At 46.3% G+C, this 16084-nt stretch overlaps 1 protein-coding gene across 1 annotated transcript in view; it reads right to left on the bottom strand.

The window, feature by feature from the left end:
• The window catches only part of PTPRZ1 (protein tyrosine phosphatase receptor type Z1), a 171710-nt gene that overhangs the window by 2792 nt on the left and 152834 nt on the right, over positions 1–16084 (bottom strand). Inside the window, exons 20-28 of the mRNA XM_072764910.1 lie at positions 15136–15270; positions 13560–13723; positions 11788–11923; positions 9344–9490; positions 4415–4508; positions 4051–4124; positions 3060–3188; positions 2161–2307; positions 726–868 (exon numbers count right to left, since the gene is read on the bottom strand). Coding sequence (XP_072621011.1) covers positions 726–868; positions 2161–2307; positions 3060–3188; positions 4051–4124; positions 4415–4508; positions 9344–9490; positions 11788–11923; positions 13560–13723; positions 15136–15270 — 1169 coding nt within the window. The remainder of the gene's footprint in view (positions 1–725; positions 869–2160; positions 2308–3059; positions 3189–4050; positions 4125–4414; positions 4509–9343; positions 9491–11787; positions 11924–13559; positions 13724–15135; positions 15271–16084) is intronic.

Below are 16084 nucleotides of genomic sequence, written 5' to 3'. Positions count from 1 at the left end.
TCCATTCAAATGCATCAACACTCACAGTGGGAGCTCAGAAAGCCCCAGAGCCCCCGGGACAGCCTGGCAGGGGGAACAGGGACACTTCTCATGGGGCGTCTCTGTCTATGGTGCGGAGAACTAAGGTATAATTGGAAACGTCAGCAAGTGTCCTCGGTGTTAGTAACGGGACACTTCATGGGACTTTAACGTCTGCTCACACACTTGTTTGTCTACTCTGGGAGGGGCCGGCAAGAGGCCAGCACGACGGACAAGCCATCACACCTAGTGTATAACACGTGCAGATAGCATGTCATTACTCCTATGCTTCTCCTGTTTGCCTGTAACAGGAGCCTGCAGAGATCTACTGGATGGATTCCTGTTCCTGGTAAATAAAAACTCTGTCCACCTTCATCCTGTCCAGCGTGTCAATAACTTAGAAATGTCTCTCGGGTTAGCACCTGCAGAGACTCAAGGGCCAGAACCCTGACTTGTCACCGAGTGTTCTCGGCACGCAAGGCCCGGGCACCTTCTCGTGGTTAGGCGTCCATCGTCTGCCTTCAACAGGAGCGCCAAGAGAAGTGGGAAAAAAAAAAATCTAATTCTGTGTTAACCTTGTTTATAAGAAGCAGACAATCCCCCCCCCCCCCCCCCGCTGAGTCACCCCAACTGGTCCAAACAAAACAGAAATATGTGGCCCCCTGGAGAGCGCTGGGGCGGGAAACAGTTTAAGGGGAGGGACTTACTCATCGTGAACAACCACAGGCCCATCTCTGCTGGCAGCTTCCTCTTTGATGATACTTATGAGTTCAAACGTCTTACTAATGGGGCTATCTGGATTTGGCCATTTGGGGCACTGAAAATGCCTCACTTCAAGCACATAATCATCCTGGAAGACAAGAGAAAAATTAGTATTTCCAGAAGAGTCACCTTGGCGAGTGCCGGTATGAGTGGGATGGCTGGGGAAGCCAGGACTCCAGAAAGGTGATACAACCCGGGACACGCACGAGTGAAGGGCAGCGGTTGAGGCCCGTCCTCCAGCTGCGGGGGAAGAAACTGCTGCGATGCCTCGTCTCCCACGTGCAGACGCAATCTCCTTTTTCATACTAAAAATAAGCCTTATTTGTGGGTTTACTACGGCGATCGCACTACGAGGTCAGGTACCAAAGACGCGTCTGTGCCACTCAATTTAATCCCAAAAGAAATCTTCAACGTTCACATTTGTCTTAAAAAAAATCACACGGACCTGTTCAAATTCGGGCACCGCTCGGGATTGCTCAGGATCGATGCAGGGAGGGCGCAGGACAGCGCGAGGCAGGGCTGGCCCCACGCCGACGCCTGCGTGCCACCCCAGCCCCTACACCCCCTCTTCCTGAAGTGCACTCAATAAAATGCCACATTTAAAAATAAGCAGCAGAACCTAACTTTTTATCTGGTCCCCCACTTTCAGACTCGAAGTGCGACATTTAAACCACCGAAAACATGATTTGACCTTTCTCTGGTTGGAGACGTTCGCTGCGTCTCACACGCCTCCCTCCTTGGTATCCGTTAGGATTTTACTCAGCTGTATGATAAATTATGTCCTCTAGTTACATAAATAGTCCTTGACAAAGGATTCAGGTGGCTGCCTTATAGGTAACCGGGAAGGAGCACCTCCGCCCCGGTCGCAGCACCACATTTTCAAAGTCCTTCTTCACTTACATACAGCACAGCACACTGTCTCCTGGTGGAGAGCGCTGAGCTCATTTTGGTAGGTGATATTTCTCCCATTTTACTAAGAGTTCAAGATAAAAATTTACCTTAGAACATGAGAATCAGGATTAATGGAATTATAATTTTTTCCTGAGTTTCTTTTCTTTTTCTTTCTTTCTTTTTTTTTCCCCTGAGTTTATTTTCAATTTAAGTTCTATCAGAACGACTCCGGAGTAGGGGAGAAATCTTTGATTTCCTGTGTCTGAATGCTGTAGTTTGGTGGTGACTGATGTTTTAATGATTCTACGGGATTTTTTAAGGGAAAGTGACAAGTAAGGTAAAATGGACTATTTGGGTAATCTGTCTTAATTTGTAAGAAATTAGTTTCCTTCTTTTTATTTCTAGGGAAGATCCTTAAATCAGCATATATTTAACATAACATGTGCGTAAAAGAAAAAAAAAAAGTTGTCCTTTCAAGTAGGTCCATACCTGTGTCGCTTCTAAGATAAAATCTTGAATGATAAGCTTTTCTTCATTAGACAGACATTTGTGTTCTTCAGCCATAAGGGTGACCTTAAAACTCTCACAGTTTATAGGCTCGTCTTTATTTGGCCAGTAAACAAATTCATCTTCTGCCTGGAGGATTAAACACCATAGAAGAGTCTAGATTTTAGTCAAATGTCTAATAAGTCAGACTGTGAAATGAAGTTGACTGGTTGACATAGAGAATTCAACTCGAATTTTTCTTCGGATCTCAAAATCTACTCTGGAAATGTTGAGCGTTAAACGAGTCTGATGTGCAGAATAAAATATTACACTTAAGAAACTACACTATGGCTTTGTGTTCCGCTCTCAGCTCTTCAGTAACAATGGCAAGTTGTGGCTTCCGTAAACGATAACTGAGGAGAGATGATTCAAGTGATTTTAAGAGCTCGGAAATTTCCAGTGTCATTGGGAATGGTCAGTCTAACTTTACAGCTAAGAAATAAATCTCCGCGTGAAGTGTATGTGCAAAGCCTAAACACAATGGGGCTTTTTGGGGGGCATTTGTATAGATCTCCTTAAACTAGGGACTCTCCAAGTATCCTTAGGAGTTTTATTTTTTAAGAATGTAAATAGAAGCATATGGACTGACTTCATGGTTGCAGGGTCACAGAACACCTGAATTTAAGTTAATTTTAACTTACTTTCACTTAAAACTGTCATTCAACAATTTCAAGACCTGGGAGGCGACGTAACCGAGTGGGGCCCAATCGTAGACAAGGTGCAACTCCAGCGACATGGGTTCACGAATTGAAAAACAATCATGTGCTGGAACGTGAGGGCTTCTGACTGCTGTGACTGGGTGCGTCTTAGGAGGCCAGCGCCGAAGGCGACCGGGGGCTTACCATGTTTTGACCGTCAGGAAGCATGACTACCAGCTGGGCGTTATGGTCCCATATCATCCTCCAGAAATCTTTGATGGTATGGAGAAGAGGATGCTGGGTGACGATGAATTCACTGCTCTGATAGTAACCCTACGAAACCAAAGAGAAGACAGGAGGAGCCCTGGCACGCGGCCTTAAATGTCCCAAATACGTGTACAAGCGAGGCAGCCTTTCGTAGACGGCGCCTGTCAACAGTAACGTGACTGTTGGAGCCCGTGTGTCCACGGCACGGTCTACACAGCGGGCACAGGACTAGCGCGCTCTTTCCCTTAGGTCCCTTCTGCCCCAAGCAGTCATCACGCAACACGAACGGTGACCCCCTCTCTCACAGAGAATTCCACTGAGGCCTGAGAAGTTGAGCGCTGTGCCCACGGCCACCTGGCTGTCACGCAAAGTGCACGCGGACCATGTCCCACTACAGTAGACAGGACGCAAACCCAGAGGGGAGCGTGTGCTTGTCACTTCCCACAAGTCCCAGTGCAAAGTGCCCAAGTCCATGCGCTGACCACGGGCGCCATCGTGCCCAGACACCCTCCGCGGGAGAGGACCAGGGTGCAGTGGGGACCTGCTGGGAGGCCGGGCCGCTGCACTGGGGACCATCCGCACGCTCAGCCCTGCTCCTGTCCCCGGGCCTCAGTGGCCACCCGCATGCACCTCCCTGCTCCCGTGACCCAGACTGTAACAGGCCTGGGTGCAGCAGAGCCCCCGCCGTGGCCACAGGCCCCCGGGTCCTCCCGTTCCGGTGGCTGGCCGTGGGCCGCAGCTTGGAAGACGTCAGAGGACGCTGCTGCTTCATTGGCCGCCGTGGGCCCTGGGCCGTGGGCCGCGAGCCACGATCCTGGGACGTGGCTTCTACGCCACCTGGGTCTGCAATCACCGCTCGGGAGGCCCTGCCAGAGTCGCTCTGGGGACACAAGCTGGCAGGCGGCTTTCCGGGACGAGCCCGACTTACCATGACATAGGAGGCGTTGATGTAGTCTGCGCCTTCCCCGCTCGGGGACGAGATGCCCACCCGTGATCTCTCCACTGGAACACAGAACAGTCGTGGTGACCCGCCGCGCCCACAGCTCTGCACCCCCACCCCCCGCGAAGCTCCCCTGCGTGTCCCGAGCTGAGCGCCGACGGTCTGCAAGCCAGTTTTTCTAAGATTTTTGCATTTCCTAAGGAGCACGCCAGGATTTAGGAGCCCCTTTGAACAGGCACGTTATCGGACATAGAGCGCACGGCCTCGTTCCAGGATGTACGGACATGCCGGGTGCCTCCACGGCTTCCACTACCGCACAGCGGTGGTTTTTCCACGATGCGGCACAACGTACCGGGGATGATGGAAGAGGTCCTGTTCTTCTCCCTGTTGCATTGCTTTAGGGCTGTAGAATAGTCGCTCTGCTGTATATTTGATTGGCTCAGGAGCTGGAAAAATACAGACTATTTAAGTCACCCAGATACTCTCACACACACACACACACACGTGACCCAACCAAGGAACCAAGGTTCGATACTGGCTTCCCAAGAGTCCCTTGCTCTAACTCCCTGGCACACCTGTGTCCCCTGCACCAGGGCTGCTGCGGGAAGCACGGAGCGCCCTCCAGTTGGACGCCCACCGCTGGGAGCGGCTTGCCCGCGGCTCCCTCTACAGGTGTGCACCCTCCATGTCTCCCACTGACGTCGCACACCGGAGTTGGGAGAAAATTGCGTGAACTGTGTGTGCGTCTGTACACGTAAATGGATAGGGCCGGATTTCAGTCAGTCTCTTAGTACCCGTTTCACGAACAATCGACTTGCTGTTTTTCTATCCCTCCAACTAGTGAACGTTAGGATTATTTCCAATATTCTGCTTTTCTAAACTTTGTAGCCATGGATATCCCTTGCATACTTCTTAACACCCACATGCGGAATTAGGAGGCATCACCATTTGATTTCCGACAGTCTGATAGATGCAACGTGGTTTTGATTAGCATTTCCTTAATTACTGTGAGATTGTGAATTTCAGCATTCATTAGCCATTTTGATTTCTTCTTTGATGATCGCCTTTTTATATTTCTACTTCACTGTCATTGATTAATTTGTAGGAGGTTTTGATGTCTTGAATGTTAGTCTATAATCTGTTCAAAAAGTTGCCAAGGTTTTTGTTCTCTTTAATCACTCAGATGCTCATGATCAAGTCATTTTTTAAGGTTTCGGCAAATTATGTTTTTATTTAAGAAGTCCTTTTCTACCTTGATGTGTTCAAAATATATATTGCTAGTATTTTCTTGTAAAAGTTCTAAAACCTTGCTTTCACCTCCAGCTACCTAATATATCCTGAATTAATTTTAGTGTTTGAGGTGCGGTAAGAACCCAATTTTACTTGTTTACACATGGAGATTGTCCCAGTCCCCTTTACTGTTTACTCTGTCCTTTCCTCACTGATTTATAGTATCCTGTCTACCCTATAACCCTTTTTGAATATTTCTTTGTGTGTACTCTTCTCTTTTCTCACCAATCTGGCTGTAGGTTTGTTTTATGTCTTTGACAGAACTTGCTTTTGGTTTTGTTTCATCTCTGTTTCTATTTAATAACTTTAACTTTCTAGTTAATTTAAGAAAGCTTTAGCTTCCTTAAAATTTTTCTGTCTCCCTCTTTGGGTGTACCATGCTTCTCTTTTAACTTTTACATGATATGCCTATTTCATTTGCTTTTTTTTTTTTTTAATTCTCAAATATATTTAAGGCTACAACTTTCTTTCCAGATATAACTTCAGTTGTATCGTATACATTGTGCCAAGTAATGCTTCTGTTGACCTTTAATTCTAAAGATTTTATAATTTCCTCTTTAATAGGTCAATTATTTAAAAGAACATTAGTATTGTCCAAATATGTGGATTATTTTTAGGACAAGTTTTCATGGTCAATTTCTGATTTTACTATATTAGATTCTGAGACTACAGTAAGGACTGTGCAGAGTCCTTGAAATTAACTCTTCCCCCTCTGGCAGCAATTTGACATCATTATTTTAGAAAATGTATACGAGCACACGTGTGCACCGCATGCCCATGCACACACACTCACCTCCTGTGTCACACCGGGAATAGAAGCCACAGAATTTTCCCTCAGTCTCCAGCCTTGGAGCGCATATGCTTCCTGCCATACACACCCACTTAGGTGTCCCTGCCTTTGGCCGCAATCCCTCTTTTTTCCTGAATCTTACTCCTTTGCACCTTCCCAGGATCTCCTCTCTCTCTCTCTCTCTCTCTAATAATCTCTCCTCCCCCCACATACCCACTACTATGGATCTCTATCAGTTTTTTTTTTAAGTAATCTCTCTTTGATTTAATTTAATTTAATTTAATTTTATTTTATTTTATTTTAAGTCAATGCTATTCCCAACATGGGGCTCAAACTCATGGCCCGAAGATAAAGAATCGCACGCTCTACTGACTGAGCCACGCAGGTGCCTCACTTTCTAATAGTCTTTAAACAAACTCAGATGCCTCTCATTAAAACATTAAAAAAAAAAATACATAAACCAAAAAATATCTCTTTCCTTCCCACTTGAAGTTTCCTTCTGGCTACCCTTGTCATTCTCTTCGGAGTCAAAAACAGCTTAAATTCCACATATGAGTGAGATCGTAGGATGTAGCTCAGAGAGTTTAAGTCATTTGGCCAAAGCTGTAAAGCCAGCAAGGAGCAGAGTCTGAATTCTAATCTAAAATTACTGGTAAACAAAGAACATTTTCTTTTCGTTACACCACTACATTTATAGCTTGAACTAATTTGATTTAGTTGTTCAATGACTTTAGAGATTAGTCAAATCTTTCACAAATGATAGGCCTATTTATAGACCCACTTCAAAGAAGTAGCCTGAATTAGAACATATCCAATCCTCTTGGCAAGGTACATTTTAACTTTGTTTTACAAAAGAATGAGCCTGTGTTTTGTAGAAGACAAAAGATTGGCTAAAGCAAAATCTATTTGCCTCATGGGATAAGCACGGGAACTCAAAAGCAAAAGGGAAGAATAAAGTAATGGTATCAATATAGAAAAAATCATGTTTATATCCTAGTATCAAACACAAAAGCCTGCGTGTGGTGTCCGATACACACTTGTTTTCTTTTTAAAATGAGATATAACTGACATATGACATTACGGTAATTCCGGGTGTACATCATAATGATTTGATGTCTGTATATATCGCAAAATAGTCACAATAGGTCTAGTTAACATTACTCACCACACACAGTCATGAAATTTCTTTCTAATGATGGGAACTTTTAAGATCTTAGCAACTTTCAAATATGCAATACAGTATCATGAACGGTAGTCACCGTGCTGTACATTACGTCCCTACGCCTACTGACTTTATAACTGGAAGTTTGCATATCTTGACCCTCTTCACCCATTTGGCCCACCCCCTGCCCTCTGCCTCTGGCGACCATCAATCAGTTCTCTCCATCTATAAACTTAATTTTTTAAAAAAATTCCACATATAAGTGGTATCATACAGTGTTCGTCTTTTTCTGTCTTTATTTATTTCATGGAGTTCTTTCTGACCTACTTCACTTGCCATAAAGCCCTCTGGGTTGACCCATGTTGCTGCAAATGGCAAGATCTCATTCAGTTTTGTGGCTGAATAATATTCCATGGAATACATACACCACATTTTCTTTATCTAGTCATCCTTCAGTGGACACTTAGGTTGTTCCCCTAAATCATGCTGCAATGAACGTAAGAGTGCAGATGTCTTTTTGAGTTAGCATTTTTGTTTCCTGCAGATAAATACCAGAAATAAACAGACATGTAATTTATTTCAAAGAATCGTTCCTATAGGTAAACTCGAATGGCTAATGTGTTATAGGACCGTGCAGGCATGCGCCCGTACACACACACACACACACACACACACACACAACCCTCTACCTCCCTACTTATGTGTTAGTAGGATACAGAGTCAAATGTCCCTCCCTTCACTAAGATTCTGGCCCCATAACTGATCTATCCATTTTGATCCTGGGTTATCTAGTCTAAGCCATATCAATTCTTTTATGCAGTCATGTAGGCATAAGTCACGCTGAAATGAGAATTCTGTTGAAAATGAGTAATGCTTACATATTTTTTAATTTAGAAAAAAAGCTATCCTAACAACCGAATGTTGATGTTTTATACTCCTTTGTTGTCTATTTCTGGGAGCCAAGCAGCATACTTTTTCTTTCTTTAGTGTTCTGTTATCACTCCGATAAGCTCTGCTGAATAAAAACATTTATGTCTTCCCGATGGCAGGTTCCAAGCGCAGCATTCACCCCTAATCTTTCTCTTACTCCTCCAAAGGCACAAAAGGTGCTGACTGAGAAGGCAAAAAATCAGAAGGAATTTGTGGTGACTAACATCTTTTATGTGGTAGCCTGGGGAGAAGAGGAAAAAACACCCTGCAATTTCTTTTTTCTTTTTTCTTTTTTTTTTTTTTTTTTTTAACACCCTGCAATTTCAAGGTTTGTTAACTCTCCTGGGTTTTTCCAGGGTCTTTCCCATTTTCCCTAGATAGTCCTTCTTCAGAAATGGGCCCTGTTTCTTTAGGAATCCCGGGAAGCAAGAGGGTAGGACAGGCCTACGGGGGAGTGAATAACACAGCCTCCATTCCTGGGGAAAGCCACAGCTGTGCGCCTCCCCCTCGCTGCAGGGCCCGGGAAGATCTGCTTTCTGAATTCTGTGCTGACTGATTTCTGGAAGTCAGAGAACTAGGGCTGTGGGAGGTATGATACTGAACAAAACACACTCCCTGCTCCAGTTCACTGCCTCGTGATAAGGTGGGTGGGAGAGGCTGGGGTTGGAGAGCTATTGTTCTGGTGTAGCCTCTTCTCTAGTCCAGGGCCTTCAAGTGAGACAGATTTTTCCACAGAGTAGCATCAACAGCCTGAGCCGGAGCACTCATCGTCAAGTGGTCTGGTTTTCTCAAAGGAAAAAGAGCACTTAGGCCGTCTGTATTATGAGGTCTGCTTGCCCCTGTTCCGCTCCGTGCCCCCCTTTCCTGGACCAAGTCTGCATTTGCAAACATTAATCTAGAGTTCTTGAGAACTTTCCTTCTTGTTCCTCAAAATTAAGATTCTCCTTGAGATTTACCACGTGGCTTTGGTGCCCACTACAGAGAACAATCCAAAGCCACTGTACCAGTGGAGCTCTGAACCCATCCACCTGGCCTTGTCGACTCAACCGAGGAGACGTGGGAACACTGAATTGTGTGGTGACATCCAAGAGGCTTCCAAGAGAACTCACCTTGAATTGTTTCTCTAGCTTTGTTTTGCCAGTTGGTCCAGGAATGAGGAGCGCGTTGACATAGGCATGAATGTGGCTGTCTGGCACCTCGGTCTCCTTACTGAGTATGGCCTCGACCAGAGCATCGTGAATGAAAACATACTGTTCCTGGCAATGACAATAGGGGACATTATTTCAGGTTTCCTTTATATATGTCTAAGAACAAAAGTAAGAGTCTTCACTGACGGACAAAACCAGTTTTACATAATGGCGGAGGCGGACCCGCTAAAGATGGCCTCCTGGCCCCGGCAGGAAATCAGATGTAGGAAAGAAGGCGGTCGGGAGAGAATGCAGCTCTTCTTGTCCCTCGCCTCTCTACTCCTAACGTGTTGACATTTGGGGGTGAGAGGCAAAGCGACACGCTCATCCTTCAAACCTGCGACCTGCTTCTGTGTATTTTGCATGAGGGCTTTCCTGGCTCTTCTACTTCTCATGGCTCTTCTTCCATCCATTTCAATTCTCCTTTTAGCCAGTCATATACAACTTAGCACAATTTTACATACAGCTTTTAATGGCCGTCTTCTGGTTCCTGTATGGGACTCTTCCCTTGTCCAATCTGACTAGTGTGTCATTTCCCTCATGCCATGGTGTGGCTGCATGGCACGGTGTGGTTCCATGGCACAGTGTGGCTGCATGGCATGGTGTGGCTCCATGGCATGGTGTGGTTCCATGGCACGGTGTGGCTGCATGGCACGATGTGGTTCCATGGCATGGTGTGGTTCCATGGCACAGTGTGGCTGCATGGCATGGTGTGGCTCCATGGCATGGTGTGGTTCCATGGCACGGTGTGGCTGCATGGCACGGTGTGGCTCCATGGCATGGTGTGGTTCCATGGCACGGTGTGGCTGCATGGCATGGTGAGGCTCCATGGCATGGTGTGGTTCCATGGCACGGTGTGGCTGCATGGCACGGTGTGGTTCCATGGCATGGTGTGGTTCCATGGCACGGTGTGGCTGCATGGCATGGTGTGGCTCCGTGGCATGGTGTGGTTCCATGGCATGGTGTGGCTGGATGGCATAGTGTGGCTGCATGGCATGGTGTGGCTGCATGGCATGGTGTGGCTCCATGGCATGGTGTGGTTCCATGGCACGGTGTGGCTGCATGGCACGGTGTGGTTCCATGGCATGGTGTGGTTTCATGGCACGGTGTGGCTGCATGGCATGGTGTGGCTCTGTGGCATGGTGTGGTTCCATGGCATGGTGTGGCTGGATGGCACAGTGTGGCTGCATGGCATGGTGTGGCTCCGTGGCATGGTGTGGCTCCGTGGCATGGTGTGGTTTGATTTTCCCCCACATGGCCACATGTCTCTGACTGCTCTCAGGTTGCCATCCATAGTTTGCAACTTAAATTCATTTTTATTTAGAAAGAGGAGGGAAAAAATACAGATATGCAGACTTCGTCCGTGTCATGTAAACTGCGTATGATAAACTCTATGGGCTTAAAAATGGGACATAATTCGAGCATAATTCATGCTTCTAAAATATGAAAATGAATGCATTTATTCACTATCTGCAGAGAGACCCGAGGTGTTTGCTAGCTGGGATGGGTGCTGCCCAATTCACTGACTCTTTTTTTTGAATCTTCTCTGTCATCAGTGTCATTTCAAAGATATGGTCACAAAATAGACAAAATGTAGCCGGTCCATCTAGGACTTCTAATGCAGTTACCTGGTGTTGTGTGTGGAATTGGATCCCCCCAAAAGACACGCCGAAGCCCTAAGCACCCCTGACCAGTACCTGAGAACATGACCGTAGTTGTAAATAAGGTCACTGTGGAGGTCACTAGTCAAGATGAGGTGGTGGCTTTTGTTCTTCTAAGAAAAGGAAATTTGGACACAGAGAAGACAGCTGTGTGAAGACGGAAGAGACTGAAGGAAGGCTGCTTCATCCGCAGACCGTGCAGGGCTCCCCGAAACTCAGACAAAGCAGGATCCTCCTTTAGAGGATCCAGGGGCAGCACGGCTCCACCAATACCTTGATTTTGGACTTTCATCCTCCAGAACTATAAGGCAGGATGTGTCTGTTCTCTGTCTCTCTCTCTCTCTCTCTTTTTAAATTAATTGATGTATTCCTGAGAGACACAGAGAGAGGCAGAGAGCAGGCAGAGGGAGAAGCAGGCTCCCTGCGGGGAGCCCGATGCGGGACTCGATCCCAGGATCACGCCCTGGGCCGAAGGCAGGTGCTCAACCGCTGAGCCCCCAGGTGCCCCACGTCCGCGTTCTTTGGAGCCACCCAGTTGGTAGCACTTTCAGACGGCGGCCCTGTGACACCAATCAACCTGGTGAAACAAAGTCTGGTGCTCCCAGTGCCAGCATCTTAGTGGCGTCTCCAAGCCTTAGGGAAGTCAAAGTATCCTTCTCAGTGGGGGAGGGAGAGAAGCAGCAACCAAGCGCACCCTTCTCATACCTCAGTTTGCACCAAATAATTTCTTTGTGAACGAATGTGTTTCAAGAAGCCAAATATGTTGACGGTCCCTTCCTGTTGAATTTGCTGCAACATACTGTCCAGCACGATGTACGTGCCTGTTCTTCCAACCCCAGCGCTGAAGGGGACACAAAAAGAGAACCGTTTCAATGTCAAGGATTAGATGAACCTGAAGTTGGGTCACTCCTGGCTATCTCGTAAGTGAAAATAATTCTCTCCCCCAAGTGACTGAGCCACATGAGAAATAATTTAGCAAATCCCAAACCAAACAGGTTAGGTGTTGAGTACAGTGCTTCAAGTAACAAACTGGTTGCCTTTTAATTTTTGGCCACAGGGCAAGGTGTAAAACAACCTGTTTCTGGGGGAGATTTCTAATTCATTAATTAGAGATCTTTAAATCTTCAATGATCGTATTTGTTATTCATCATACGTGATACAGAATGAAGACGTTCTGCACCCGAGCATAGCAAGTAGACATTTAATCGGAGCAAAATGAAAACATCAGCTTCAGCCAACTCTGAGAATAAAAGGTCCTGGGTCCGTATTGTCAGGTAGACATGTTTGTGTAAAGGTTTTCACATTAATTGGAAAAAGAATTTGATAAGGCTTTCAGCTGAAAATATCATTTCAGCGAGCGGCGAGGAATAAAGCCTACCCTCAGTCATTTCTAAAGGGCCATTATCTATTGACTTCTTCAAAGCCTCTACCGGAGGGACGGACTCATAGGCAGGGATTCTTTTCAAATGCTCTGACAAGTAGGAAGTGCTAGAGTGGAAAATTAGCACCTGCTCCTCACAATACCCGGGTCCTTCTCCATTTGCTAAGAAACAATCCCTGACCTTCAGAGCTCTTTTTCTTGCATTTTCCTGTTTCTCTCAGCTTATCGTCAGGCTAACAGATGAAAAACCTCAAGATAGGTCTCTCAAACTTTGTCTGAGGATAACTCCTGAGATAGATAATTAGAATGTGTCAGATAAGCTGTATATCAAAGGAAAACACTTGCCTCTGTAAAAACACAGACGGGCCCTGACACAAATACCGTCCACAGAAATCCACTTGATTTGTGTGGTCCTAAAGCGTGGCGCACACTCAGCGCTCAGTGCGTGTTAACTGTTATTTCTCTTTTAACTGAACAAAACAGGAGGTTAAAACCTCTGGCACAGTTTTTTTCTCTTTCTTTGAAATATCATTATTTCTCTTCATCAAATTAGTCTTGGAAATAAAGTAACTGGGTAACGACGAGTTGATAACACCTTAACCTATTAGACAGAACTTGGGAAAATGAGAAAACGAGTTTGATCCCAAGCTGTTAAAAACATCTCAAAAAAAAAAAATCTTAAAAGTAGTTCACCAAACTCGTCACCGTCTGGGCGCGTTCGTTTCTCTAACACAAACCTGACAGAGTAACGGCGCGAGAGGCCCTAACTCCCAGGGACCCGGTATGTCCCACGCACTTTGGTCCCAGAATAAATGTTTAATGACGAAACATGTTTCAAAAGCTAAAATCCAACTCAACAGTGAAACAGAGTAAGAAACACCATGAACATCCCCATTGCTTGGGAATCCTTGGCGACGGCGCCCCGAGTCTGCCGCGTGCATTTCCGAGCGGTCAAGACGTTGGGGTTCGGGCATGTGGTCTCGCTCCCCCCACTCCACAGAGTCACGCCAGCTCTGGCAAAGCCCTTGTTCCAGGGACTCCCTCTTGGGTAGCAGAAGCCATGCTGTGGGTTCAGGAACCCGTGCCTGGGACTCACCTGCAGTGGACCACGACAGGCCCCACGGCATGGCGCTTGGCGTGGGCCGCCTTCCGCACGAAGGTCAGCACGGGCAGCGAGTACTCCGGCACCCCCATGTCGGGCCACTGGGTGTAGTGGTACTGGGTGACCACACGCCCGCTGGGTCTTCCCTTCTGGGAGCCCTGGGAGACAACACAACAGGACACGCACGAGTGCGCTTGCGTGGAAACACACAGGCACACACAGGTCCTTACCACCGACTCGAGTTCCGTGGCCCATAATGAGGCATAAAAACACACTGTGGCTTGTGACGGTTAATTTCATGTGTTCATCTGGCGAGGCTACGGTGCTTGGTCGTTCGGTCAAACACCAGCCTTGCTAGATGTTCCTGTCAAGGTGGGTTTTTTTGTTTTTAAGAGATTTTATTTTCTTAAGTCATCTCTACAACCCAACATGGGTTCAAACTCACAACCCTGAGATCAAGAGTTGCATGCTCTACTGACTGAGCAGGCCAGGTGCCCCCCCTCCCCGTTGGGGTATATATATATATATATATATATATATATTTTTTTTTTTTTGGTGTGATTGACATTTAAATTAGAGATTTCGAGTAAAGCAGATCACACTCCATGATGTCAGCAGACCTCATCCAATTAACTGAAGGCCTTAAGAATAAAGACTGAGGAAAAAAAAAAAAAATGAATAAAGACTGAGGGATCCCTGGGTGGCGCAGCGGTTTAGCGCCTTCCTTTGGCCCAGGGCGCGATCCTGGAGACCCGGGATCGAATCCCACGTCGGGCTGCCGGTGCATGGAGCCTGCTTCTCCCTCTGCCTGTGTCTCTGCCTCTCTCTCTCTCTCTCTCTGTGACTATCATAAATAAATAAAAATCGAAAAAAAAAATTAAAAAAAAAAAAAAGAATAAAGACTGAGCTTTCCTCAAGAAGGAATTCTTGTGACTAGAACATAAAAACTGCTTGGATTTCAAACATGGAGTCAATTCCTTAAAAAATCTCCCTCTTGGGGCTCCTGGGTGGCTCAGTCAGTTGAGCGACTGACTCTTGGTTTCAGCTCAGGGTTGTGGGTTCGAGCCCTGCATTGGGCTCCACACTCAAGGCCGAGTCCTTTTGTGATTCTCTCCCTTTGCCCCTCCTCTCAGTCTGCGCACTCTCTCTCTCTCTCTCAAATAAATAAAATCTTAAAAAAAATTCTTTTTCTTTTGATGTCAATCACACACATGTGCACACATTGCTCTTGAGAACCCTGATTTATACGTCAGTGCTTTTTTTTTTCCTGCCTTATTTCAATCTCCACTATTTTTAGTTAGATGCGCAGTTATCACATGGGGCAGGAACTTTCATTTGTGCATCACATCATCCACTGCACCTGCTGGCACCATGACCAATCTGGCTCCAGGGCCATGGCTGGCATTTAGACACTTAGCAGGAGCCTTTGGGGATGAGCGTGGTTGTGATAAGAACTCTTGATGCCTTCAATGATCTCTATTTTCAGCCTGTTTTGGTTGTACCACCCACTCACTTACAAAAAGACCAGATGTATCACTTGACTGAGGATGTCCTCCATGCGTGGACTCACCTTTTTAATCTTTGTGTTTCTTAGAGTAAAACTCCTCACAGTATAATAGGCCAGCATTTGAACACTCTTCTGAGTGACCAGAAAGTTCCCATACTCTTCACTACCATCAGCAGGCCAGTACTGGTCACATTTTCTCTGCAGAAGACAAAGTAAAGATGCTATGTCCATATTTCAAATGTTTGATGTGAGAGTTGTCTCTGGAATCAGGAGAGGTCTAGCCCTGGGACACAGACGGGCTCCGTCACTCTTCCAAACATTTTCTTTTCTTTCTACGGGATTGCAAGTAGTTTAGAGGAGCCTGCAGAGCCGAGAAACCTGAAAGGATCTGACCCCAACTCCCCCTTTCAGATGAGGAAAGAGAGGCCAGATGTACTGAGTCACCACAAAGCTGGACTAGAATCCAGCTCCCATGAATTAAAATGTTTCATTCTCCCTTGCTTTGCAGTGAAGCTCACTGCAAAGGGGCTCATTACTCTTTTTTGGGGGGGGGGGGGCTCATTACTCTTTTCCTCACAGCATGAAGAATGCATTTAAGCAGCCAACAGCTCGGGGGTGCCTGGGTGGTTCAGTCACTTCAGTGTCTGACTCGACTGCAGCTCAGGTCACGATGGCACGGTCCTGGGATCAGGCCCCACATTGGGCTCCACAGTCAGTGGAGGGTCTGCTTGAGGATTCTCACTCTCTCCTCACCTCCTTCTCTCTCTTTTTTTCTCTAAGAATAAATAAATATTTAGGGGCACCTGGGTGGCTCAGTGATTGAGCCTCTGCCTTTGGCTCAGGGCATCACCCCGGGTCTGGGGACTGAGTCCCACATCAGGCTCCCTGCATGGAGCCTGCTTCTCTCTCTGCCTGGGTCTCTGCCTCTCTCTATCTGTGTCTCTCACGAATACATAAATAAAATCTTAAAAAAAAAGAAATGAATTTCTATAATAAATATTTTTGAAAAATA

This window comes from Vulpes vulpes, chromosome 7 (assembly GCF_048418805.1).
Source record: "Vulpes vulpes isolate BD-2025 chromosome 7, VulVul3, whole genome shotgun sequence".
In the NCBI taxonomy this organism is placed as follows: domain Eukaryota; kingdom Metazoa; phylum Chordata; class Mammalia; order Carnivora; family Canidae; genus Vulpes; species Vulpes vulpes.
This window is presented reverse-complemented; position numbering and strand designations above follow the sequence as displayed.